The sequence below is a fragment of the Maylandia zebra genome, unplaced genomic scaffold (assembly GCF_041146795.1).
Source record: "Maylandia zebra isolate NMK-2024a unplaced genomic scaffold, Mzebra_GT3a scaffold11, whole genome shotgun sequence".
Taxonomy (NCBI): Eukaryota; Metazoa; Chordata; class Actinopteri; order Cichliformes; family Cichlidae; genus Maylandia; species Maylandia zebra.
In genome coordinates, this window is record NW_027490041.1 from 3,890,215 (window position 1) to 3,917,666 (window position 27,452).

Consider the following 27,452-nt stretch of genomic DNA (forward strand, 5'->3'; position numbering starts at 1 on the left):
AACTGAAACCGATTTCATTTTTTCAGCTGGAACATTTTAGTTGTTCCTTTTTCAATACATACATAATTATATTTACAGTAAGTCTTATCATTCCCCTTTTCCCTGCCAGTCACCGCCAATGTTCCCTCTAATGTTTCATGTGTCTGAGCGAACACACAAACTCCCTGAGCGTCCCTTGGACCACTGTGAGCAACAGCAGATGTGTGCACTATGCACTGTGCACTGTGGTCACGCCAGCATCTTATCCATCCAAGTTACATGGTTTATTAAAGTAATCAAATTACAGCATTTACATTTATGTCAGACTACTTTTAATTAACTGCTTTAGCCCACTTACAATGAAAATTAAAAACGACCTTGCTCATGACATGTAGCATGTCAACACTATTGGAAGTAAAAATAACTTGAACTCCAATTTTGAAAACACAACTTTATTTTTTCTATTTTTATAAACCTCTGACTTGTATTATGAGTCTGTGGTCTGGGAGAGAGTCTGTAACTCTGTCTGCAAAATACAGGATATAATGACCAATGTTGGCAATTAATTATATAGTTACTTCTTCAAAAAAGTAACTGAGTTTTGCAAACAACAGAGTTTGTTGCAATAAATACTGAATACTATCATTGTTATAAACAACAATACTATTCAGGAAGAAAACCAAACATTACAGATATTTTATCATAACTCTGGTTTTACGTGGCCGATCAACACAATTTAAAAACTGGTGTAAAGTCCACACTTTGTCCATCAGTTGCTCCGTCTGTCCTGCTCACATCTCCAATGGTTGTACACGTTGTCATTAACGTGGCTTCACCTCATCATCAGCCACTTTGCTCGCTATAACACCGGTGTTTGCACATAAGGACACTGTCATAGCCTGTCAGCGACGTTGATTAGCTGCGTATATACGAATGTGAATCGCGTGATTGGCTGGACTATGGGATAAGGTGGCATCGTTCTAATCCCATATGGGAGCAGCCGGTCACTGACTAACACTGCAAAACAGAATTGTTAACGTATTCATTTTAATTTCAATTGAGATTTGATTTTTTTTTTTTTTGTGTGCAACACAGATTTTCTGTGCAGAGACGTGCCAGCAGGGCGCAGTTGCACGAGCGCAACTTAGAGGGAACATTGGGCACCACCACAGTTCACTTCAACAAAACTTTACTTCAGATTTGTTTTCATGGTTTGATCCAGTGATGAGAGCCGTTTCCCCCATGTCCAGTCCTTGTACTAAGCTAGGCTAAACATGTCCAGGGCCTGTCTCTGTGCAGCCTTTAATCTGATGTTAATAAGGTAGAAATGGAGGAAGAAGAAAATGACTTCATCAATCAACATGCAGCTACCAACCCAAACGGTGAGGTGGTGGTTAGTTCTTACTGTTGTTTATGATCCCCTACATTATCCTACATTCAAATATATTCTCCAGCTACAATAGTGTTTGTGTTCCTAAAAGGATTTCATGAATGTGTTATTGTTCATGTCACATCTGTATGAAACAAAGAGGAAGTGAGGTTTATCCTTCATGATCACAAACTGTTCCAGCATGTAAACCTGAGATCTGTGTGGAGCAGCTGACCTGCACGATGTGCTCAACACAAACATTATTTACCATCAGTTACTGTGTGACTGAACCACGTGGGTGTATGAAACATCGCTTTCAGTTTTAATAGCACATGGCAACATTCAGACGTGAATCTATACAGTAACACTTTGATTTGTTACAGTGAGGAGACTGTTGAAGGGAACGATGAGGGGAAACTGTAACAGCAGCAACAGAAACCAGGAGACAAAGCTGAGGTCTGGGTTCCTCTATGCTACACACAGCCTCATGCTCCTGGACTTTAGTAAACACATAAATGTCTCCAAGTACACTTACTTCAGAAACTCTATTAAACTCATTACAAGTTTACTTCAGCTTTAAATTACTCACAACATCAGCACACATGAGTAAACAAAGTAACTCACAGCTACTGTTCACGTTTAGTCATCTTTAATACAAATATACCTCATTATTATGAATCTCACAGCTACCTGCTCATTGAACTGAACAATAATTCTGTTTTACCATTAAAACAAAATATGTGACTGTAAAAAAATCTTCAGACAGTAATTAAGAATCTCCTAAGCAATCCAAAGATAAAGAAAAGTTCACCTGCCAATTCTATAAAGCTTGGTTGTTTATACAATAATATCATTTAATGATATGTTTGGATCCTGACCTGAGAGTTTCCAGTGTACAATGTGGACTCTGCAGTGCAGCAGACAGAAGCTTCACCCCTGAATCCCGCAGGTCATTGTTACTCAGGTCCAGCTCTTTCAGACTAGAGGACTGGGAGTTGAGAACTGAGGACAGAGCATCATAGCTTCTCTCTGAGAGGTTACAGCCACTCAGTCTGGAAGAAAACAAACAAACAATTAAATCAGTCAAATGAAACATTTTTAATGCCAGCATGCAATACAATCATTGGTTAACTAAATAGCTTCAATAAAACACAACTCTTCTTCTATAGCAGCACTTACTCCTTGTAAGCTCCACCTGCTCCACCATCTGAGTCAGAAGACATGAAAACAAACTGTAAATCTAGTAGAAACATGATTGGAAATCTTCTCAGATCCATTTGTACATTTAGAGCCTGATCCTGAAATATAGCAGCACGGACATTCACAGCAGCAAAGGGTTCTTGCTGATCTGAGCTGGCTTGGCCCTGGCTTATTGAAGATTAAAGAAAGCGGAATCAGCTGTTCAAACCCCCACAAGGCTGCCCGCTGTGACTGAAACAATGGGACGGGTCGTGACTTCTCAAAATGGGCTCATTGAACGCAACACGGATAAGATCTTGAAGAAGCTCATGGCGGTCGTGAGTTCTCAGACTTTACTGTTAGAGCGCAAAACCAATAACCTCTCGGAGAAGCTCGTGGCTCTCCAACGGGAGATTGAGAAACGAGTGACAGACTGTTAGATCAGCTGTGAAATTGACATGCAGTTGTTCGCACCAAAGAAAGCCACCATCATTTCATGCGGATAACATACCGGCGCCAGCTGTGGTCTCAAGGCTGGAGCTGAACATAACAAATCTCACCCTGATAACAGATGGTGTTTAGACTGTTCCTTCCCATCCTAAGCATGCTTATCCCCTCCCGGTGCAGACGGTGGGTCGAGGGGACCAGCGCAAATGCTGCAGGCCCGGATGCGCTGTCTACACCGGCTGTCCCTCACCTTTTACCCATCCCTGCTGCTTGTCATGTGTTTCTATGGCGCATTAAGAGTTTTCATGTGCTCTGCGCTAAGGTCATATTTTTCTGTTCTCAAACTGATCTCCCTGTTGGAGCTCAGTCTGGGAGGAGTTCTTTTTTATCCTCATCTTTCCTGATGTTGTGCATTTTCTGCTGTTTGGTTTCGGGTCGCTGCTCTAGCGGCTGACCGGCCAGCTACCTAGCCTGACCCATCTCCCCAATGTGATGTTTGTGTATTGTATGTACGGTTGGCAAGCTCAGTATCCTAATTGCCCCTTGAAATTAAATACAGTGTTCTGAATCTGAATCTGAAAAGATTACAGAAGACGACTCTATTCAGTAAATATTACGCTCATGCTGTCACGAAATACCAAAGGTAGGTAAAACTCTGGTTGTTGCAGCCATCCAGTATGACATGCTTTGTACTGTCCTGCTGCAGTTTGTGACACCTGGTTGATGAGTTGTGAAGGATGATGAAACAAACACTTCACTCAATGTTTGTCTTCTAAACTGGATGTAATTTGGGCAGCCGAGAGTTTTCCTTAATCTATCCCAGCTGCAAATAGGAACACAACAAATAAATAACTTTACCCACTTGGATCCTTATCATTCAAGATTGTGAAAAGATTCTCTACTCAGAGAATACTGGAGATTTTAGATGAGAGAGATGGAAGATGATGAAGGGGAAGAGTTTTCAGAACTCGAGGCCTTTTGTCTTCACTGTATAGGACAGAGAAGACAGGAAGGGAGGGAGAAGTGAGGAGAATAACACACAGGAAATGGTCTTGGGCAGACTCAAACCAGGCCCTGGAGTCACGACTCTAACCTTCAGTACATGGGTCACCTGCTCAGCCAGGTAAGCTACAGCAGTCAGCAGTGTGTGAGTTAATTTGAAGACAATGATGACTATAAGTCAGGTAAAAAAAATACTATCATCAACCAACAAGGGGAAAACAGTGAGCTTGAATGGCCAAGCTTTGACCAAGGGTGGCTCACTCCTCGGTCTTCTTGCACAAGGAGTGAACCACCCTGCATGGCTATCAATGTGGTGCAACCAAGGCCATCATACAGTACAGGCCATCCAAGCTGATTTTAACTTTGCCTCCCAGATACCACCTTAGAAATCATCTAGATTAGGATATGTTGGCTGTTCTAGATCCAATCACAACAAACAGAGAGCTGTTGTGTGTCCAAGGTGAACAGGAAGAATATATACATGCATAAAGTCAATAAAGTCAGAAGGTTTGCTTTAGACTGTGCTGCAGTTTATCATCAAAGACAAACAGGCACCATGCTGCCAACAAATGGCATCAAGTCTGACTTGAGGTTTTTTGTTCTTTTTTTAAATCAAGATTAAATTTTATAGCAACCACAGCAGAGATGACCAGGGAAGGTGTGCTTGAGGGGATATAGCTACAACAGCTGGTTTCAGACTGAAGATGAACTGAGGTGCTGCACCCAAGTCTGCAGGTTCAGGGAGGGACAAACATCTGCTGCAGCCAGATTGGAGTGAGAGGAGAGAGCAGGCCAACAACAACAAAGAAACAACAAACACACTGTGGAAGACCGAAGCAGAGTTTAGTTTAAAGTGGAACTAAGGATGTTTCTCTGGCTGCCAGGATTCACTGAGTAATTCAAATGCTTTCTTTAATACAGGACCCACCATGCATGTAAAAGCAAGTGTTTCACCAACATTTGTGACTAAAAATAGACCTGCAGTAGAAATGTATCTAGGAGCATGCATGTGAATATGAAGTATCACAACATCAGGCACATGCAGCCTAAGTGTTTAAACAAAGACTGATAACATAACAGCAGCAGTGATGATCAGAGTTTATGGTGAATCCAGCGTCTCGAGTTCTGGAGGCATCAAAGAGGTCACAGTTGTATTGGAGAAATCCCAAAACTTTACAAATTCATACAAAGACAGAAAACCTGGTGAAATAAATTACTGACACAGTTGGATGTTAAAAGTAAAGACATGAGTACAAATGTACTCACAGAGCTTTGTTGGAGGCTTTGACCACTGGCAGCAGCCTCAGAAGAGCCTCCTCTGAAGCAGAGTATTTCTGCAGGTCAAACACATCCAGATCTTTTTCTGATGACAGTAAGATGAAGACCAGAGCTGACCACTGAGCAGGAGACAGTTCATCTGTGGAGAGACGTCCTGATCTCAGGGACTGTTGGATCTCCTCCACTAGAGAACGATCATTCAGTTCATTCAGACAGTGGATCAGATTGATGCTTTTCTCTGCAGACAGATTCTCACTGAGCTTCTTCTTGATGTACTGGACTGTTTCCTGATTGGTCAGTGAGCTACTTCCTGTCTGTGTCAGCAGACCTCGTAGGAGAGTCTGATTGGTCTGCAGTGAAAGACCCAAGAGGAAGCGGAGGAACAAGTCCAGGTGTCCATTTGGACTCTGTAAGGCCTTGTTCACAGCACTCTGGTGGAGAGATTTTAAATTATTTTTCTTTTTAAATAATTTAGACCATAATTTTGCTCGTTGTTGTTCCATCAGATTGAGCCCAGAGTTGATGAAAGTCAGATGGACATGAAGAGCAGCCAGAAACTCCTGAACACTCAGATGAACAAAGAAGAACACCTTCTTCTGGTACAGTTTTCTCTCCTCTTTAAAGATCTGTGTGAACACTCCTGAGTACACTGAGGCTGCTCTGATATCGATGCCACACCCTGTCAGGTCTGATTCATAGAAGATCAGGTTTCCTTTCTCCAGCTGATCAAAAGCCAGTTTTCCCAGAGACTCCATCATCTTCCTGCTCTCTGGACTCCAGTGTGGATCTGTCTCAGCTCCTCCATCATACTTGACCTTCTTCACTTTGGCCTGAACCACCAGGAAGTGGATGTACATCTCAGTCAGGGTGTTGGGCAGCTGTCCTCCCTCTCTGGTTTCCAGCACATCCTCCAGAACTGTAGCAGTGATCCAGCAGAAGACTGGGATGTGACACATGATGTGGAGGCTTCGTGATGTCTTGATGTGGGAGATGATGCTGCTGGCCTGCTCCTCATCTCTGAATCTCTTCCTGAAGTACTCCTCCTTCTGTGGGTCAGTGAACCCTCTGACCTCTGTCACCATGCCAACACAGTCAGGAGGGATCTGATTGGCTGCTGCAGGTCGTGTGGTTATCCAGAGGCGAGCAGAGGGAAGCAGTTTCCCCCTGATGAGGTTTATCAGCAGCACATCCACTGAGGTGGACTTTCTAGGGTCAGTTAGGATTGTAGTTTTGTGGAAGTCCAGAGGAAGTCGACACTCATCCAGACCATCAAAGATGAACACAACCTGGAAGTCTTCAAAGCTGCAGATTCCTGCTTCTTTGGTTTCAGTAAAGAAGTGATGAACAAGTCCCACCAAGCTGAACTTTTCCTCTTTCAGCACATTCAGCTCTCTGAAAGTGAATGGAAATATGAACTGGATGTCCTGGTTGGCTTTGTCTTCAGCCCAGTCCAGGCTGTATTTCTGTGTTAAGACAGTTTTCCCAATGCCAGCCACTCCCTTTGTCAGCACTATTCTGATCAGGTATTGTCTTTTGGGTGAGTCTTTAAAGATGTCTTCTTGTCTGATGGTTGTTTCTGGTCTGTCTGGTTTCCTGGATACTGTTTCAATCTGTCTGACCTCATGTTCCTCATTGACCTCTGCAGTCCCTCCCTCTGTGATGTAGAGCTCTGTGTAGATCTGATTCAGGAGGGTTGGGTTTCCTGCTTTAGCGATGCCCTCAAACACACACTGGAACTTCTTCTTCAAGACAGACTTAAGTTTAGGCTGACACTTCTGAAGAGCATCTGAATCAAAAAAAGGAAAAAAGAAGGAAAAGTACAAATCTGGTCTCAAGGAGCTATCTGACATACTTTGCCCTTTGTTGAGCCTATCATACATTTTAGTTTTTAATATACTCATTCTACCAGAAATCAAAAAGGGGCTTCAGGAATTCCTAAATGTATTTCCTGAAAACAGCCACATTAAATGTTTTGAACCTCCACATCTGCATTGCTTTGCAGCTTTTCATATGTACCTGATGCCAACATGTGCAGGCTAAACAGGTTTATGCTTTCTGTGCCTCTTCTCCAAACTTTCTAACCAAAAATAACAACATTGAAGTGTCATAACGTTCCCCACTGCTATGTTATTTAAAGACGCATCTGAGAGAGATTCATTAATTCTTCTCATATATTACAATGGCGAAAGACAATGTAAACCGTTTCTGGCCACACAAAACATGTGCTTTACTTTATTATATATAAATGTGGCATTTTTTTCATTAAACATTTAAGTCAAATGACCGATGCTTAAAGAGTGTCCTCTTGTTAGAGAAACACTCTGACTTTTCTTTTTTAAGGCAATCAGTTTGCATGGTTTTTAAAAGTAAAAACCATGCAAACTTTAATTAAATACAGCTCACATTAGATCTAAGTAGTTTCACACGTTTATGATGATCATCAAATTCCTCCATGTAGTTTAGAAAATACATTTGCAGGCATGTAACAAATCCAAACATTCGTCGTAGAATGACGTTCTTGCCCTCTCCTTTTTCTTATAATGAATTCTGAGGTTTCACTTTCACATCTCAACAAACTGCAAGGTGACCATTTTTATTCATGGTATCTGATGCATGACCTCACCTTGTTGAGCAGATGGATCAGAGTATAAACGCAGCTGAGAGAAAAGAGAAGGATCTTTGATCTGAAGATGCTTGATTGTTATCTTGCATGCTTTGTCTCCTTTTTTCCTCACTGTGTCGATCAAGCTGCGTGCCTTATCTGCTCTGAGTGGGTTCTTCTCCAGTATCGATTCTTTCTCCAACTCATTTAAGACAGTGTCACATACGAGGGCCTCAAGGAGCTGTGTGAGGATTTCTGTTGTTACCCTCCAGACAAAGGCTGACCGTACCCTGGCAAGCTCCTCCTCTACAGGAAGAAGAAAGAGACATAAACATGCTTCTCAGTCAAAATCATGTGAAAAATACAGTGGAACCCAACTTACGAATACCCCATTTAACAAAAAATCCAAGTTACGAAGGCAATTGATAGGTTTGTATTGTTGATTGTCATTTATGCTTAGAAATATTTACTCATATATGCTTAGAAGTATATAATCATTGGTAGATTGAAAGGATGTCTCATCCTAAAAGAGGTCTGTATTAACTCTGTGTAGCATACATTCCTCAGTGTCCTTGGTATAAATCATACTCCCTAGGAGAGTTTATCTTTGATTTATGGTATAGCAAGCACACGTATATCTGTTTAAGTATAAGAGCCTTTTGTTAGATGGACCCAGACGTCCTGGCACCAGCTTTGGGGAGTCTTCACAGGGTCACATCTTGACCACACACACACACACACACACACACACACACACACACACACACACACACACACACACACACACACACACACACACACAGGCAAGGTACTCTTTGTGTGTATGTAGACGTCATATGTTAATGAACCTATGCATATTCATGTAACCTCAATAAAAGAACAGTGGTACGGGAGAACGGAGAGAGCAACCGGGCCAGGCGAGGGAACGGCGCCATCCGCTGGCTCTGATTGGCTGAGCCTACAATGCCCACAATGCCTTCCGAATCATGTGACAACCCCTTGGCTTCCGGTCTCGTGCTTCGCTGTTCCACTTGAATGACGTATTGTTGTTCTAGTTAGCAATTAGCCTAAAGCCTATCGTTCAGCATCGCCTCACTTAAAAGGCGCGATGGGTGGTTCGACTTACGAAAATTTTCGACTTACGAAAGACCCTCGGGAACGGATTAATTTCGTAAGTCGGGGTTCCACTGTATTCTAACTTTGTTCAATTAACACTTCATCATCTCATCAACAAATACTAAATTTTAGGGTGTGTAGGGCTAAAATGATGCCAGCTTAAAATGAAACTGAAGAAAAAATTGAAACTGAAAAATAATATTGTAACCGATACACAGATGATCTGTATTGCTATACAGACGGGCAGGTATACAGGTATACTCTGAACAAATATACATATATAAAGATGAAGCACTGTGAGGTAAACAGATCTACAGAGTGCTATGAAAATATCTACAGTAGTGGAAGCGTAGCTCTCTGAACAGACTATAACAGTGTACACACTATAACAGAGACTACACCATGTCAGTGTCCTAAAACTACAGCAGTAACCAACGTGGTGAATGTTGATAATGAAAGGATCATGGTCACTGGGAGGAGGAGTGTAGAAGGGTTAGGTGAGTGTGGATGGATGGAAAGGCTCAGCGGGGACTGAGTTCAGTAGGGTGACAGCTGTGGGGAAGAAGCTGTTCCTAAACCTGCTGGTTTTAGTCTGAAGGCTCCTGTAGCGCCTCCCGGAGGGGAGGAGGAGCTGGAAGAGTTTATTGGCAGTATGAGAGGAGTCCCTGAGAATGATGCGTGCTCGGCGTAGAAATCTCTTCCTGTGGACATCCTCAATGCCAGGAAGTGGAGTCCCTGTGATGCGTTGGGCGGTTTTCACCACCCGCTGCAGTTCCTTGCAGTCAGCAACAGAGCAGTTCCCATACCAGACTGTGACACAGTTGGTCAGGATGCTCTCTATCACACAGCGGTAGAAGTTACCGAGTATGTCATTAGACAGGTGATTCTTCTTCAGTGTCCTCAACAAAAAGAGGCGCTGATGGGCCTTCTTGACCAGGCTGGAGGTGTTAGTTGACCAGGACAGATTCTCAGAGATGTGGATCGCCAAGAACTTGAAGCTAGAGACCTGTCCAACAGCTGTGCCATTTATGTAGATGGGGACATGGGGGTCTCTCTTCTCTCTACTGAAGTCCACAATGAGCTCTTTGGTTTTGCTGGTATTCAGGAGCAGGTTATTGTCAGCACCACACAGCTAGGTGCTTTACCTCTTCCCTGTAGCAGACTCATCATTGTCACTGATGAGACAGTCATCGTGGTGTCATCTGCAGACTGGATGATGGAGTTGGATCCATACTAAGGTCTGCAGTCAAGGAGGAACGGGCTCAGCATACAGCCCTGTGGAGTGCCAGTGTGAGTGTGACAGTGGTAGAGCTGTTATGGCCTGACCTAACATGCTGAGGTCTGTTGGTCAGAAAGTCCATGAGCCATGATCCAGCTGCAGATGGAGTTGTTGAGTCTAAGATCCACAAGTTTGGTGATCAGCTTGGAGTGAAGAACTGTACTGAATGCTGAGCTGAAGTCAACTAACAGCATTTTTGCATAAGTATTCTTGTTGTCCAGGTGTGAGAGTACACAGTGAAGAGCTGTGGATACAGCATCCTCTGTACTCCATTGTTTCAATTGACAAATTGGTGAGGATCCAGTGTGGGGGGCAAGCATGTCTTGAGGTGCATGTCCTGTAATGCGTCAGGGCCAGCAGCTTTTTGAGCTTTGTGTGATGGAGAACTTTGCTTTGTGTAATGTTATAAATACTTGGATAATCCTCAGAGTCTCTGGACTTTTATATAAAGCTATTATATTCAGTCCTGTGGATAGTTATATATTTAAAAATATATTATCCTCTATGGTTACTCTGGTATGAATGACTCTGAATCACTTAATGGTAAATAACACACTATTGGCAAAAAAAACTGTGAAAGAATTCCAGATGACAAGTCTGTAGTTCGACATACAAGTGACGACCTTTGACCTTCATCAGTTTTTATGTAATTGTGTCAGAGAAACTCAAACGTGCTCTTCATGCAGCTGAGTACATTCAGTGTTTAAAACGGAAGCTGTGCAGGTCTGAGATCAGCAGCTTTGTGAAACACCAAGCTGAGGTCCTGTTAATGCTGATATATAGTGACACAGTTACATTTCAATTTAATTCAATTTTATTCATATAGCGCCAAATCACAACAACAGTCACCTGAAGGTGCTTTATATTGTACAGTAGATCGTACAATAACAGATACAGAGAAAAACCCAACATTCATATGATACAGGGGTGATTAATCCTTTTGACTTTGTTTTTATCAATAAAACAGCTGCAGCTTTCACTACAGCACATGTGGTGCTTTAACCTTTGTACTGTTTGCATCAGTTCATTCTGCAGTTAACATGTGAACATGTTGGATGATCTGTCTGCTGTCACTGGGTGGTGCTGAGGTCTGAATCTGAGGGCAGCTCCTGTAATCACAAAGAGAACTGAACCATCACAAACTGAAATATAAAGTTTATCTCAAATCTGAAATAGAGCTGATCCTTCTGTCCTCACACACCCAGGATCTGAAGTTCTTCTCTTACATTTCTTTAGTTCTTCAGCTCTGCTGACATACGAGCTGTTTATTTTTTAAAGCCGTATATACCAACAGATTTTCCAATATAATGTTAACCTTTGAGTTGTTGGTGCTTTGTGAATGTGAATCTGCATACATGAGCAGACGGAGCAGGTTTCAGTCCTGGTTCAGTCTGCTGCTGCACCGTGGTCACCAACATACAGAGGTATCATAACAAATATTAATGCTTTTGTCCCTCTCAAAGGATGTAAGCTGTACTGCACATGTAACTTTGTGAACTTACCTCAATAAGAATGATTCAGACTGTTTTATTTAACCTGAATATTTGAAACAAACTTAGTAAAAACAATACACAGAGTCAGTGCTAAAAATGTAATCCGAGGAAAAATGAAACACACATTTTAACTTAAGCTGCCAAGCAGAAGTATTTGGTTTGAGTACATAAATATTAGGCTTTGCTATTTAATCTGTAATTAATGATTAATGAGGGGTTACTGAAGTGCAAGCCTTTTTTAAAATATGTGTTAATATCCTTACAGATGTGGCAAAAGAGTGAAAACATGCTGCTGTTTGCACATATTTAATAATCAGCTCTGCACAGGAGCTGCAGCAGAGTGCAGCCTGTTGCTCTTACAGTGTAATACTCATAATAAAAGTACAGTAACTGTGGTTAGTTACTGACTGAGCAGCCCGGTGCGTTTCTGTTCATTCTGTTAATCAACAATATTCTACATTTGGACACCACGGCGCTAGCTGCTCAGGCCCAAGGCTGGAGCCCACCAAAACAACTCCCTGATAACGACTGTGTGATGACTATTCTTCCCATCCCTGTAGGCACTAACTCATCCCCCCTCCCCTTCCAACGCCTTCGATGCTTGTTTCCTGCGAGGGAACGCGGCGGGCTGTGTGCCGCGCTGGAATGGTAGCGCTGTGCAGGGCGGCTGCTGTGTTCGCTTCGGATTACTCCTCACCCCCCACCCAACCCCTGTGGCTTGTCATGTCTTCACAATGTTGTGCTGAGGACACTTATGTGCTTTTTGTGCAGAGGAGTTTTTTTGTTTCCTGTTCTCATGCTGTCCTACCATGGAAGCATAGCATGAGTAGGGGCCTCTTTTTTTCCTCTTGTACTTTCCCATTGTAGTGTACATTTCAATGTTGTTTTTTCTCTGATTCTACCAATCTCCGACCTGTATCCCCATGTAATGTTTGTGCTATATGTGTAAGGTCGGGGGGGGGGGGGGGGTCCTATTTCACTGCAGTGCAACCTGCATGTGACGAATAAAGCTTTGATTGATTGATTTCGTTCACCTGCATAGGTTAGCTAAACAAACTTTACGAAACAAGCTCATCTTAGCTTAGCTAGCTAGCTAAGGATGTTAGCTACAGATTAGCTTACAAACACCTTTCACTTACCAAAAATATTGTGGCGGCTCTCAGGTCCTTCTGTCAGGCAGACACTGAAGAACACCTGAGTCTGTCAGTTTGAAACAGTCGGTAAACGCTGGACCTCCTCTCAGCGTCCCCGCTCTATGTGCCGTTCAGAGATACGCAAGTTTCTTCATGACTGCGGCTGCTGCAGATATTAGGTCGTCCATGATTTCTACAGTCACTGGTCAGCAATATAATGTGCGTAAACATATGTGGCTCATATATGTGGCTCTGAAGCCCCGCTCCTCAAGCGCACCCTCAGATGCCGAAGCAGTGCCAACTAATTGAAGCTGAAAAAATAACTGTACGTGGAAAAAAACGATGTAAGTGTGAAAACCACATGAGCAGTGAGTTTTTTCTTTAAATTTCTATATTTATGTTTTTTCACTATCATTTCACTTTCAATACATTTGTTTCAGTTTCAATATTTTTTCAGTTTCATTTTAAGGTGGCATCGTTTTAACCTCATATGTGGGTTCAAAGTACAAAAAATTCCAGTTGTTTCTCTGCCAAACTCCTTAGACTGGAAGTTCTCATGTTGTATTAATGTCCCACAGAAAGATTAAGGCAAAGATTAGGACAGGTTACAACTCGTGAATTTTATGTACTTATCACAGTTACAAAAAAAGAATCTGCCTGAAGTCTATACATCCATACGTCTCATCATACAAAGCACTGATCTCCTACCTGCTGATGGAGCTGCTTTGGCTGGCTGTTCTTTAGGTTCTTCCATCATCTTTCTATAAAAACACGAGAAGATGATTTTACCAAAAGAAACAGTGAACACAGTCTGGGTGTCACATCATATGAATTTGTGTCATGGTTTAGTGTACGGGCCACACACACTGAAACTGATCTGTGTGAAAGAACACATCGATGACATGTGAATGTAGTGATAACCTCATCATAATAGAGGTTTTTACTTTTTCACATATTTGTTCAGTATAATGATTAAATAATCTGACAATACAAACCTAAAATACTTTGTTCCCTGTCTGCGACTTTGTGCGTCTCTGCTGTTAGTGCTTAAAGGAAGTTTTAAACTTAAAATCCTTCCCCACATATGTGACTGTGGTCTCTGGGGCCATTATCCTGAAACACTGGGGCTCAGCCCTGAAAGCTTTGCTATCTTCACCTGATAACAGCAGCTGTTTAAAGTTATTGAGTTTGACAGGGAAGTGAATGTAAATGTGAGACACTGTGTGCTCACAGCTAAAGGCTGCAGTCAGCTGTGTCAGAGCGTCCAATGATCCTTTAATAAACACTCAGAGCTCCATGTTGATGAAGCTGTCATGTGTGAGCTTGTGAGGCTCCTTTAAACTGGCTCTGCTCTGTCAGATGCTCACCTCTTCTTCACTGTCTCATCAATCTGCTGCACTCTCCATCTCCTCCTCTCTCTCTCTGCTGTCCTGTTTAAAAAAAACAAACAAATCAGCGTTAGCCAATCAAACTCTGTGCAGATGCTGCAGCTACAGCTGATATGTCATTCAGCTGTTCATCAATCAGCTTCTGCTGCTGTTTATTCGGCTCTTACTCTGAACAGGTGCAGATCTAGGAAGATTTTCTTGGTGTGTCAAAATCAAAGCGTTTGTTTTTTCAAACACACGTGCAGGTGTTTATATCACATATGGTTTAAATGATTCAAATGCAGTAAGTATACATGTTTCATATATCGTCTATAACTGAATTATGTTCTGTAGCCTACATAATGAAACACTTTAGTTGCATAAAACGTGAATTTTGATTTTATGTACTGTATATGTCACAGCATCGCAGTGTGGATGTGGAGAAGAGAGGACCCAAACGCAGGACTCACAGGTGGTGAAGGCTGGTGTTTATGGCAGAATGACAGAGCCTGAGATGGATGACTGACTGGAAGACCAGCTGAACAGAAACGACACATGTGGGACTGACAAAGACACTGAACTGGAGCAGGGACGTGCAGAGAGGTTTAAAGGGGCGGGTGCTCAAGCCCCTCTAGCCCCCCCCCTCTGCACGTCCCTGAACTGGAGGACACTCAGGACTTACACAGGCTAATTATAATGATCAGGGTTCATATGCCTTTTTCAGGGTCAAATTCAAGCACTTTCAAGGTCCCTTTTCAAACTTTTCCAGCACATCCCTCCCTCACCGCAAAAACAAAATGCATGTTTCAATTCACATCACCTCAGTAAGACCATGTGAAAGTTAAGACAAATCATCCTAGGTGAACTTAAACACCTTTGTTCCCTTTTTGTTAAGAAATAGAAAAACACTCCACACAAAAATACTGCAAAAGGAAACTGTCGCCTTATATACAGAGTGTATAAACTCAAAATGCACATGTCACTTAAAAATTAAGATGTGAACAAATCAACTTGTTAGATATTCTTCTCCTGTTGAAAAACCCCCCAAAAAGAAATAAATAAGTCTTCTCATCAGATATTGATGCTTCTTTCCTGTGTGACAGAAAATAGGAGACAGATGTTTGTTTGTTTTTTAAGTTAATTCCCAATAAAGTTGTTCTATTGCTAACTACATTGCTGTCTGTATTATTGCTGAAGTCCTAAACGATCACCTTTAAAATGTTTGTGCTAATAACATCATGTCCGACAGGCATGGAGAACAGCACTGACTGGGAGGCTTTGAACACATCACATAGTTCAATTCAACATATACGACTTTAAGAATGCACAAGCATCTACTTAAAATCTATTTAATTTATCATCTGTGATATTATTATATACAATTCCAATGTATGTTGTTCATCCCACTTAAATAATCAGGAAGACTTAAAGTATGAAATATTCATATAAATGTGTGAACTGTCTCTGTGGCTGATTGTGCCCCACAGGCCTCAGTGTGAGCTTGAAGACATTTATAATCTTTAAGTAGTTTGATGTGTCGGTGCTGACCACAAACACAGTTTGAATGAAACTTTGGTAGCACAGAAACAAGTGGCTATTCTTTGTGACCATATGGATCACTCATTTTACCGTTATTTCACCCAAAGGCACCAAGTTAATACTCAAAAAAGCTGCAGCAATACACACAAATATAAACAGTAAATGGCGAAAACTTTGCTTTTAGCCTTTAACCCTCTGGGGTCCAGGGTATAATTGGTCGTTTTTGACTACTTTTGATTTGTTCTCTATATTTCACCTTTAAAAACTGTTTCTCTTGCCAATCTGTTATTTACTCATTTTGACATAATGTGTCAGCACAATTTATCTAAATTCAGACGAAATTTAAAATACGAGTAGAAAGTGATATTTTTTACTGAAAAAACCACAAACATGTTTAACGAATCATTTTCATAACTTGAAATGCAAATAGAAATTGTACATTTTTAAAAAATATGCACAAGTTTTGCAAACAACAAAGTTATTTGGTACTATTTACCTAAAAATGCAGCCGAGGCTCAGACGTTTTTAACCATTCAAAACTATGACAGAACAATCAGCTGTTCTGCATCAAAGAAGAAGACATACAAATGATTTATGCAACTCCAAAAAATAGTTTGTGTCACTGTGACACAGAGGAGAACAGCACAGGGATAAACCTGCAGGTCTGACAGCAGGTCTGACAGCAGCTGTGTCAGCGCTTACACTGCAATCTGCCTTTGGTGGCTTTAAGGCAGCAAATGTGACATTCACTAGTAGAACTGACACACAAAACAAAACAATGTCAACACACTCCAAACACGGAAAATCTCAGAAATTTCATGTCTCAAAACTGTCTCTTTCTCGCTCCTAAAACCTCTGCCTCTTCCCAAACAACCAAATGCCACATTTTGACATATCATTTTTTGATTGGTCGACATGGTACATTTTTCCACCAATAGGGAAGGAGTGTTTTTTCTTTTTCTTTTTTCACTCACAAGCAAAGCCTGTTTGCTAGCGCTCTCCTTAGAAAACGCCGTTTTAACCGTTTCTTCCCGAAGGAAACGCCAGTTTTATTCAGAAAAAACATCAGTTTTACGTGGCCTATCAACACAATTTAAAAACTGGTATATAGTTTGAAGTCCGCATGTTCGACCCAAGTTGAGATGGAGACTCTGGGTCCGTCGACCCCAGAGGGTTAATCAGAAAGCCTTAAGTTAGCTAGTTATGTATTGGGCTAATGTTTAAAGCTTTCACTTGAGTAAATTAACTCATATTACTGCTAAGCAATGTTAGCTAAGTTCACAGCATATTCCATAATAGCGCTGCCATACTGCATCACACTCAGTACATTTCAATCATTTCTACAGCGAGTTTGATAGCTAGCAAAATAATAATCATAATTTTAAAAAATAGCGTGTGTAACATACACGTACTGGAAAATTATTTACTAGGACTCATCTATCATGCGACTAGAGAGTGCAAACTCCGCTCATGTTGTTTTCCATCACACACTCATTAAAACAGCGACCTACAGGTATGTTAGCGCACTCATCCCCAACTGTCCGACGGAGGGGCGGGGTCACACGTTGAAACAGACACAAGGCAGCTTCAATTTATTTCTCTATCTGACAAGAAAACTATTCAATCAGATAGTTATTTGTGGTGAATGAAATACAGTTACACTTTCAAGCACTTTTCACTGGGGTCAGACTAAAAAATAAATTAAGTCTCCTTAGATAATTTTTTTTCTAAAGATTCTTTCTTTTGTTTTCAATAGTTCTCATCATGCTGATGATGCTTGATGTTCAAGGGGTCTCCTTTCCCATAAGTTTGATTCTAATTCCTACCATGGTGATGTTAAATTGGGGTGAAACGTCATCATAGCAGCTTTGACTGACAGCTGCAGTCACGGAGAAACTTGCGTGTCTCTGTTCGGGAATAGCAGATAGAGCGTAGGCTCTGAGAGGAGGGCCAGCGTTTATGCTACGAAAACATGACCGAGTGTTTTAACCTGACAGCCTGAGGTGTTCTTCAGTAAACTGGACTACCCGACAGAAGGACCCGAGGCCCCGCTGCACTTTTTCGGTAAGTTAAACATGTTTGTACGCTAATCCGTAACTACCGTCCTTAGCTAGGTCCTGAGACCTAGCTAGCTAAGATGAGCACTCGGCTGTCAGGGTTCGTTTAGCTGTGCAGGTGAATGAATTTACTAAAGAAATCAAGAGAAACGCCCCAGGCTGCTCAGTCACTAATTACTGTTACTGTACTTTTATTACAAGTATTACACTGTAAAAGCAACACGCTGCACTCTGCTGCAGCTAGGGTTGCCAACTCCCTGAAAAATAAATAAGGGACACCTCGTGGCAAGGGCCAGGCAACCCAGTTGTCTTCACCCTTCCCAGTGTGGTAGCTCTTTTTTTTGTGTGTGAAATTATTTTTTAACTATTTGACTTGAATTTGATTTAAGCAGATGCATATTCTTTGTGATATGAACATATGGGAAACAAATAATCATTTAGCCATTTATTTTTAGCTCAAAATGACAACATTAACACAATAAAACAGGTCTCTTTCTTAAACAGAAGCCTGTCATGCTTAACTTTTGAGAATATAAGTAAATCTTTCTTTAAAAGAACTCTGTCCTGCTTAACTTAAAATTATATAAATTAATAGAAAGCAATAGAACGAAAAATATTCTTGAAACTGTGCACATATGGTGCATTTAGTACAATTGGCTTCAGTTGAGGTATTATTTCAGCTTTTCTAATGCTAATCAGCTGCTCCTGTTTGTAAACCCGCTTGTTCCCATGATTACGCATCTTAACTCATCATCATTATTCATCTATGTATTACTTTTATGTATTAGTCATCTGTTGGGGGAAAACTCTGTAAAAGACCCAGGAGAAATAAGGACACAATGAGACAAGATTACTTTTTATGCTTTAACGTGCGCACGGGTAAGCTGTTCAGAACAACTCACGACATGTACAGAGGCTTGGCACTTTTTTATAGGAAACACAGTGAGAACAGGATAAGAAAATACAAAACAGATAAAATAAACAACTCCATATGTGGCGCTAGTCTCGTCAGCAGAGAGCTGGAAGAAAGCTGTGAGAGATAAAACAATCTAAAACAATATGTCCCAAAACAGTATGTCTTTGCTGAGAAAGTCTAAAAGGATAATTCTAAACTAATCTAACCATAGACAAAGGGCATCTTTGTACATTTAAAAGAAGGTAAAGAAACATAGAATCATTTTTCCTGTAACATGATCTATTTCTTGTAATCATCTATCCTTGCAGTTGTTTATTACACAAAATAAATGATATTATCATACTTCTGGCCACATAGCGCTGATATTCACTGCCCATATTAACCTTAACCAGAGGGTTTAAAAAAAACAAACCAGTGTTTATACCATATCTGCTTCAGCCGTGGCCTGGTGGACAAAAAATTGGTTAAGGGTTCCCCGAGCTTTCACGCCCCTCATGTTCTTCATGTGCCCACCACTAGAAGCATGCCTATGGAAAAAGTGTGTCGGCACACAGTGCAGTGCGCTTTAAAGGTGTATATCGTGCATTTTCCCAGCCAGGTGTTTTCCTTTTCCCAGTCCTCCCTGTACTTTAGCAGCCTTTTTTTTTTCTTTCTCTGAGCAAACAAACATTGCTGCTCTAAGCCCATGCGATTGTTGGCCCATTTTGAGACAATTTTTGAGTCGTGCGACCGTTTTGGCGATCGGCCCGATTTTGGCCTTCATCGTGCGTCGTGTGTCGTGTAGTATACGTGGGGTAACGATGAGACACGATTAACACCTACGACCAGCTCCCGATAGTCAATCGCTCGTGACGTGTCACCGCAGCCGCTCACACTGCTCACGCGCAAACACGTAAACGTCGGTGAAAAAGACGGAGCAGCACGGCTGTGCAGCGTGTGATCTGGACACAAGCGATGGAGGCACAACTTGTAGAACTTTGGAAAGCTCATCCGAGCCTTTTCAATGTGGCATCACAAAATGATCACGACCACAACAACCGTGAAAATAGTTGGATTTACATGCTGCTCAATCACAGCTGCCTGATCAATGTTTTTCATTAGCAATTTAGCAAAGTTGATGGTGGTGGTGTGTCTGTGTGAGTGAAAGACTACGGTGGCTGGGAAGTGCAAAGCGCAACAAATTAAAAATCCACAACAAATTAAAATTAAAAAACCGCAACAAATTAAAAATCCACAACAAATTAAAAAACCGCAACAAATTAAAAAACCACAACAAATTAAAAATCCACAACAAATTAAAAAACCACAACAAATTAAAAAACCACAACAAATTAAAAATCCACAACAAATTAAAAAACCGCAACAAATCAAAAATCCACAACAAATTAAAAAACCACAACAAATTAAAAATCCACAACAAATTAAAGAACCACAACAAATTAAAAAACCACAACAAATTAAAAATCCGCAACAAATTAAAAATCCACAACAAATTAAAAATCGACAACAAATTAAAAAACCGCAACAAATTAAAAAACCACAACAAATTAAAAATCCACAACAAATTAAAAATCCGCAACAAATTAAAAATCCACAACAAATCATAAAACCGCAACAAATTAAAAAACCGCAACAAATTAAAAAACCACAACAAATTAAAAATCCACAACAAATTAAAAAACCGCAACAAATTAAAAATCCACAACAAATTAAAAATCCTTGACGGAAAGGGATTGTCTGAAATACCGGAAGTGGCACAACGATTAGGCTTACTCCATATTTGTAGCTCAGAAAAGTGATTCGGGATGTCAACAAACGTTGAGAAACTCACGCCTCACAGCGCTTCCTTATCACCCTGACGGTGCTTGCTGCACTACACAGAGAACCGGAAAATGTTTTGCCCGTTTTGTGGCGTTAGCTTCAGCCTCTTCACCCCTTTTTGTGCTTCCTGTGGACGGTCTCTGGAGCTTTTGCGGGACACATACCAGGCTGAAGGATCAGACACCCTACAGTACTGCATTAAATATTTCAATGAAGGTCACTCATATAGTGTTATCGTGGACATGATGTTAAGTTTGCATGGTGTAAAGATAAGTTTAAGGAGTCTTAAAAGTAAACTTAATAATGCTGGACTTTACCGAAGAAAATATTTTCACTCCAGAACAACGATCATTAACGCAATCAGAGCGGAGCTTCAAGGACCTGGGCGATTGTTTGGGTATCGAACAATGTGGCAGGTACTTAAACAAAAGCATCATCTTAAAGTGAAGAGGGATGATGTGATGAAAATACTCCGGGAGCTTAATCCTCATGGATGCCAGATGAGAACACGCAGAAGACTCATTAGGAGAACCTATCATTCGCTGGGACCCAACTACATGTGGCATGCTGATGGTTATGACAAGCTCAAACCATTCGGTTTGGCCATTTCAGGGTGCATTGATGGATTTTCACGCAAGGTTTTGTGGCTAGAATGTGGACGAACCAATAATAATCCGGTGGTTATAGCTTACTATTACTTGTCATGTGTTGGGAGCCTTGGTGTTGTACCGATGAGACTGAGAACTGACTGTGGGACAGAAAACGGCATTATGGCTGCAGTTCAGTGCGCACTACGTCACCATCATGATGACCACTTCAGCGGAGAGTTCAGTCACATGTTTGGTTCATCAACGAATAACCAGCGAATTGAGTCCTGGTGGTCCATATATCGAAAAGGAAGGTAAATATAACATTTAATTTTGCCTGATATTTAAAGGCGTAACAAATTTGAATGTCGTGCAAAAGTTGATTTATTGTCAGTCTGCCCCAGGGCAGCTGTGGCTACAACTGTAGCTGCCTCCACCAGTGTGTGAATGTGTGAGTGAATGAACAGTGGAATTGTAAAGCGCATTGAGGGCCTCGAAAAGCGCTATATAAATGCAATCCATTATTATTATTACTGTTATTATTATTATTATTATTATTTCAGTAATTCAACTTAAAAAGTAAAACCGATATTAAATACTCATTGTATGCCAAACTATACATTTTTAGCCCATTTAGTAATTATGATGATTATGCTTTGGAACTTAAGAAAAACCCAACTTCAAAACCATAATATTGTGAAAAGGTTAAATATTTTAGACTTAAAGTGCCACTCTACTATGAGCTAATTAATTCAAATCATCTGCAAAGGGTTCCTGAGCCTCTAAATGGTCTTTCTAATTCAGGAGGACTCACAGGATGGACATGACTGCTGTCCTGACAGCTGTGGGGAAAAAAAACATAATTGACACCCTCCATAAAGAACACCTTAAAAGAATTTGAATGTTCACAGAGACTATCAAAGCACATTAATAGAAAGTTTTGTCTAATGTAAGTGTGGATGAAAGGGGTGTAACATAGTGTAGTGGCTAAGACCTCAAGGCTGCTACTGAAGCATCCTGGTCTTCCATAACACCTCAACAGATCCACAGACTGATAGCATCCATACCACGCTGCATGGAGGCAGTAATTTATGCATAAAGGACCCAAATAGAACATACAAATTGTTAGAGACATTGAATTTGGGTTTTTCATAAGTTCTACGTCTTAATCATTAACATTGTAAGAAATACTTGAAATACCTCACTTTGTATGTAATGACTCAGTATCGCTAATTTCACATTTAATTAGAATTCCTAAAATAAATTAACTTTTGCACATTACTGAAATGTTTTAGAGTTTTGCCTGTATGCAATCCCTTTCGATAGAAAACATTTAAACTGACTGGAGTCTATATATGATTCAGTTAAAATGAACTGTAAAGTGCCATGCGATGACGTGTTGTGAAACGATGCCATGTAAACAAACTAAACTATTTCTAAACAATTTTTTTAAACAATTTCTTTAGGGCTCAGTTTTGGTTGGAGCTGTTTGCGGATCTTCGAGATGCTGGACACTTCAATGGAAGTCACGAGCATCAGTGCCTTTTGAGATTTTGCTTCACTGTCATTGTTCAGAAGGATCTTGATGAATGTGTGAAGCTGTGGAACACTCATCGGATTCGTCCCTCAAGAACAGCTTCATGTCCAGGAGGTGTGCCAAATGAACTGTACTACCTACCCCACAGGTAACGGATAATAATGATCAAATAATTACTTTATGTGTAAACCTATATTAATGCAATTGTCTTCCATTGATCACTGATACAGCTCCAGAGACTGTGGATTCCTGATTCAACAATCTGAACTGGACGCTTTTCCTGAGTCTAGGCTGTCAGTAGTTGTATGTGGGGACTCAAACATACAGGAGTATCTGAATTTTGTAATGGAGCAAAATCATTTTCAAAAGCCCGTCTGCTGGGAGTCTGCCACTGAACTTTACAGTGGGGCAAAAAAGTATTTAGTCAGCCACCGATTGTGCAAGTTCCCCCACTTAAAATGATGACAGAGGTCAGTAATTTGCACCAGAGGTACACTTCAACTGTGAGAGACAGAATGTGAAAAAAAAATCCATGAATCCACATGGTAGGATTTGTAAAGAATTTATTCATAAATTAGGGAACTTGCACAATCGGTGGCTGACTAAATACTTTTTTGCCCCACTGTACATGAAGTTAATAGAAATTGCAAATTTCTAAAAAAAAAACAAAAACCTGGCTTTTTGTTGTTTTCACCAAAACCTATAGCATATGCTGCTTTTTTGAATTAGGCTACATGAGTTGGCTGAAGACGCCAAAAGTTTAAGTTTGTGTTTGTAAAAGCATATTCTTACTGAAAGTCTTGACAATTCTGGTCCTTGTTTAGCTGATGGAAGTTGAGATACAGTCCTGAACATTTATATAAATAATAAATCAAATCAAAATCACATCTTGCACTGTATTGTGTGTTTATTACAACTTTTAAGAGTAGAACACAGTACACCTTTAAATGCCTTTACTTTTAGTAGCACTGTCAAAACTTTGAACAAATCAAGTCTAGCGATTGCATTTTAAATCTCCTTTGAACAGATGTACCTACATTTTAGAATTAAAAAAAAACATGCTCAAATACATAACAGATTTCTGGATAAGTCCCGTAGCAAAAAACCTACAGAATTTACAATGTAATGCCAAGAAGAAGCAGCTGTAAGTAACTGGGTTATCTAATAAAACTACAATAAACCTGGTAAACTATAATGGATTTGTGCTGTACCGCCAGTATGTCCCACCTTCTCCTATTCATAACATATTTAAAAAAAATTTGACTTAAAAACTTGAGGAATAAATCAACAGCAGGTTTGAACTACAAGGCCAGACATTCTAGAAACATCCAAATCCTGGGGAGTTTTCAATTCCAAAATCCATGTTGGATTTAAACAAGGAATATGAAGTTATCATTGGTAGTTTCAATAAGTTTAAGCATGTATTTGCCATCGGGAATAAAGAGTCATCCAGGAACTGTAGGCTTGGTAGTGGATCTAATCCAGAAGGTGGCAGTGATGTTAGCCCAGTTGCAAACATCAGAACATCGCCCAACGACACAGCAGTTTGTGATTCTGCAAAAAATAAAAAACAAAATTAAAAAATTATATATGTATATGTGAATTCAACACATTGTCTTGTAATGAGTACTAAAAGAAATACTGGTATAAACCTTCACAGTCCAGCAGATAGTCTGACCAGTAGCCCACAGTTTGACTTTCCAGACGTCTCCTGTTACTTCCAGATGGGCTGAAGTCAGGTTTGAAAAGTCTCTCAAGTTCAAGGGCTGTGAGTTTCTTTTCCATGTGACACAGGACCGGGGAAAGCAAAGTAGGGTGTTGCTGGAGCGCACTCAGGAAATTAAGTGCTGAAAGACCCTCTTTAAATCTAAAGAATGAGGAGAACTTTGTGTCATTTACCAGTTCATAGTACATGCACAAACTATGGACAAACTGTGAACTTTGGAAACCTTGGAGAATGTAAAATATTTCAGTCGGGAATTATGAACAACACTGCTATAACAATAATTCACCTGTCTCACCTGTCAATTACAGATGAGTTTCGAGCAATTATATACCACCGGAGATAGTCAGACACAATGTCTTTCTTTTCCTCAACTGTGGAAACATGCCTTAGACAACCAGCCACCTGTAGCATAGTACTGTGTTTTATGACACAGTCACGCAGGACATCCACTGAACCAGCACTGTCGATCTGAAAAACCCATAAAAATGGACATACACAATGTAAGCTTACGTGTCTGATTTTCATTCCTGTTTTTTCCCTACACAAAGAAAGAATTTTTTAATGTCATACAGATGAAGAAGCTGTAGTTCTATCCTGCATTCAAATCCTGCGCTGTCCTCACCTCTTGTAAAGCTTTCCCTATGTCGTCATCTGTGACTGAGGCAACTGTTGCTTTTACTGAAGTCTGGCCTGCAAGATAATGTACCAGCTCTTCTGACAGGAAATGGGGCCCTGGACCACCATGCACAACTGACACGGCTATCATCTTTCCTGCTAGGTAGTATTCATCCTCCCTTACAGCTGTGAATGAATACAGTAAATGATAAACTCTCTCACACACACACCTCTCTCTACCGATCGATCAGATCCGATCGATGTCAGATAGATCGATCAGATAGACAGACTAATGCTGTTTTGAAATAATCCAAGAAATTATTATGAGTTGCTTCTGATAATAATTAAAAACAAATTGATTTACAAGTCCAAAAAAGTCTTTAAATTAAGTTTATCAAACATCTGATCATTGCATACCCTTTGCATTGTAGACGAGGAATCGACGTCCTTCGGGTCCATCAAAAATGGGACGATCTTTCATGTGTTTCATTAGCAGACTCAAAAACTCTCGTTTTGGGCCACCTGCATCAAGTCCTTCTTCTAGAATGCCAGCATCATCAGTAAATTTAACCAGCATGTCATTGGTTTCAGAGTATGACAACCGCCTGAAACCCCTGACTGCTCCATCCCAGACATTTGCTCTTGAGATGTTGAATCTGCTGACACTTCCATGATGAATAGCACTGGATAAGTTTGCAATGATGTCAGGTAGATTAATGTTAACGTCTTCCCTGTAATCACAAAAATGAAAGACCGAATGCAAGACTATACAATTTAGCATTGTTATTTGAAGTAGTATTTGATATTTTACAGTGCTCTGTCATCAATCGGTGAAGCAACTTCAACCAGCTCTTCATCCTCGTCCTCAATGCAGGGGGCACACAGGTCTGCATATTTACTGTTGAGAAATTATAATTCCAACATTAGAATAACTTCTATTCACCCGTTAATTATCTTTACCCATTTCACAAACCCAAACGTGTACTGTAGTTACAGATTTAAAATTACATATAAGACACAATTTTATTTACCTATAGGGACTCATGACTGGATTCGTTTTGTTTTGGTGATCAAGATCCTCTGTATCAGATATTACAATCTGGAAAAAAACAGAACAAAAATTGCATACTGTATATAAACATACATAGCTTTGTACTATTTCAGCAATAGCAAAAAACGTCATGCTGACATAAATTGCCCAAATACCTGACATGGCTGTATGATAGATGAAGGTCCTGGAGCATGTCTGAAACAGAATAAGAGTATTGGAATTAAAATGTCCAGATAAGAAGCTCATACAGTTCAATATTATTTATGATACCAACATTATAAAAAGGCTATGAAACCAATAAATATTTATATTAGGGCGGGGCAATAAAATAACATTATGCATTGCAGTATACTTTTCTCTCAAAGGAAATATGAGACTATTGCAATAGAGCTATCCATCCATCCATTTTATATGCTGCTTATTCCTCTAATCACTCTTTTTTTTCATTGACATAAGAATAGTCAATCCTTATCAAGTAGCGCAGCAACCAATCACTCTGGGAACAGCATCATGTCCAGTTAGGGTGACTTGTTACCTGCAGCACAGTGAAGTAGCAGCGCCACCCGTGGAGATGTTTGGGCACCATTTACATCTAAACCAACCATTAAAATAAATATACAAGGAGAGATTACAAGAATTTGCTTTTATTTCTTAGCTTATTCATTTGATATTGACAAAGACTTTGTCAATTTTATGTCTGTTCTCCTGTAAAACTTACTGTAAACTAAGATTTATGTTTAGAATCATTCTTTTTTGTTTTTAAATGTAATTGACCAAGCAATTGAGTGATCTGGTGTTTGTTGTCTTTTGAAACTGGAAATCTTTATCCCTGACTTTTGATTTAGTTTTTAACATGTACCTTTTTTTAGTTATCTGAAACGGATGTAATATGTTAATACATCCGTCTGTCTGAACTTATGACAGGAAATAAATATTTAAATCAAAACAAGCTTCTGAGGATTTCACATCTTACTTATGTGAAATTTTAAGTTCACCTTGTAATCGGAAGGTTGCCGGTTCGAGCCCCGGATCGGACAGTCTTGGTCGTTGTGCCCTTGGGCAAGACACTTCACCCATTGCCTACTGGTGGCGCCAGTGTTCGGCAGCCTCGCCTCTGTCAGTGCGCCCCACGGTGGCTGTGGCTACAATGTAGCTGCCATCACCAGTGTGTGAATGTGTGTGTGAATGGGTGGATGACTGGATGTGTAAAGCGCTTTGGGGTCCTTAGGAACTAATAAAGCGCTTTACAAATACAGGCCATTTACCATTTACCATGAGCAACGGCACATTTAATATGTACAAATCTAGCGGTTTATATCGTGATCAATATTCCCTGAAATAAAACAAAGACATATATTG

At 40.3% G+C, this 27,452-nt stretch overlaps 2 protein-coding genes across 2 annotated transcripts; both read right to left on the reverse strand.

Moving 5' to 3' along the window:
* Nucleotides 1-1,996: 1,996 nt before the first annotated feature.
* On the reverse strand, nt 1,997-14,350 carry LOC112434428 (protein NLRC3-like). The gene is made up of 5 exons (XM_076881315.1): nt 14,245-14,350; nt 13,586-13,638; nt 7,878-8,162; nt 5,243-7,040; nt 1,997-2,400 (listed from the first exon to the last, which is right to left on the reverse strand). The coding sequence occupies exons 2-5, from the start codon at nt 13,632-13,634 to the stop codon at nt 2,199-2,201; spliced, it is 2,334 nt and encodes a 777-aa protein (XP_076737430.1). The 5' UTR covers nt 13,635-13,638; nt 14,245-14,350; the 3' UTR covers nt 1,997-2,198.
* Nucleotides 14,351-24,019: 9,669 nt separating this feature from the next.
* On the reverse strand, nt 24,020-26,087 carry LOC143416078 (G2/M phase-specific E3 ubiquitin-protein ligase-like). Its single transcript, XM_076881453.1, has 7 exons — nt 26,074-26,087; nt 25,854-25,940; nt 25,460-25,773; nt 25,050-25,228; nt 24,723-24,895; nt 24,354-24,568; nt 24,020-24,255 (listed from the first exon to the last, which is right to left on the reverse strand). Exons 1-7 carry the CDS (start codon nt 26,085-26,087, stop codon nt 24,020-24,022), a joined length of 1,218 nt encoding a protein of 405 aa, XP_076737568.1.
* Between the last annotated feature and the right edge of the window lie 1,365 nt (nt 26,088-27,452).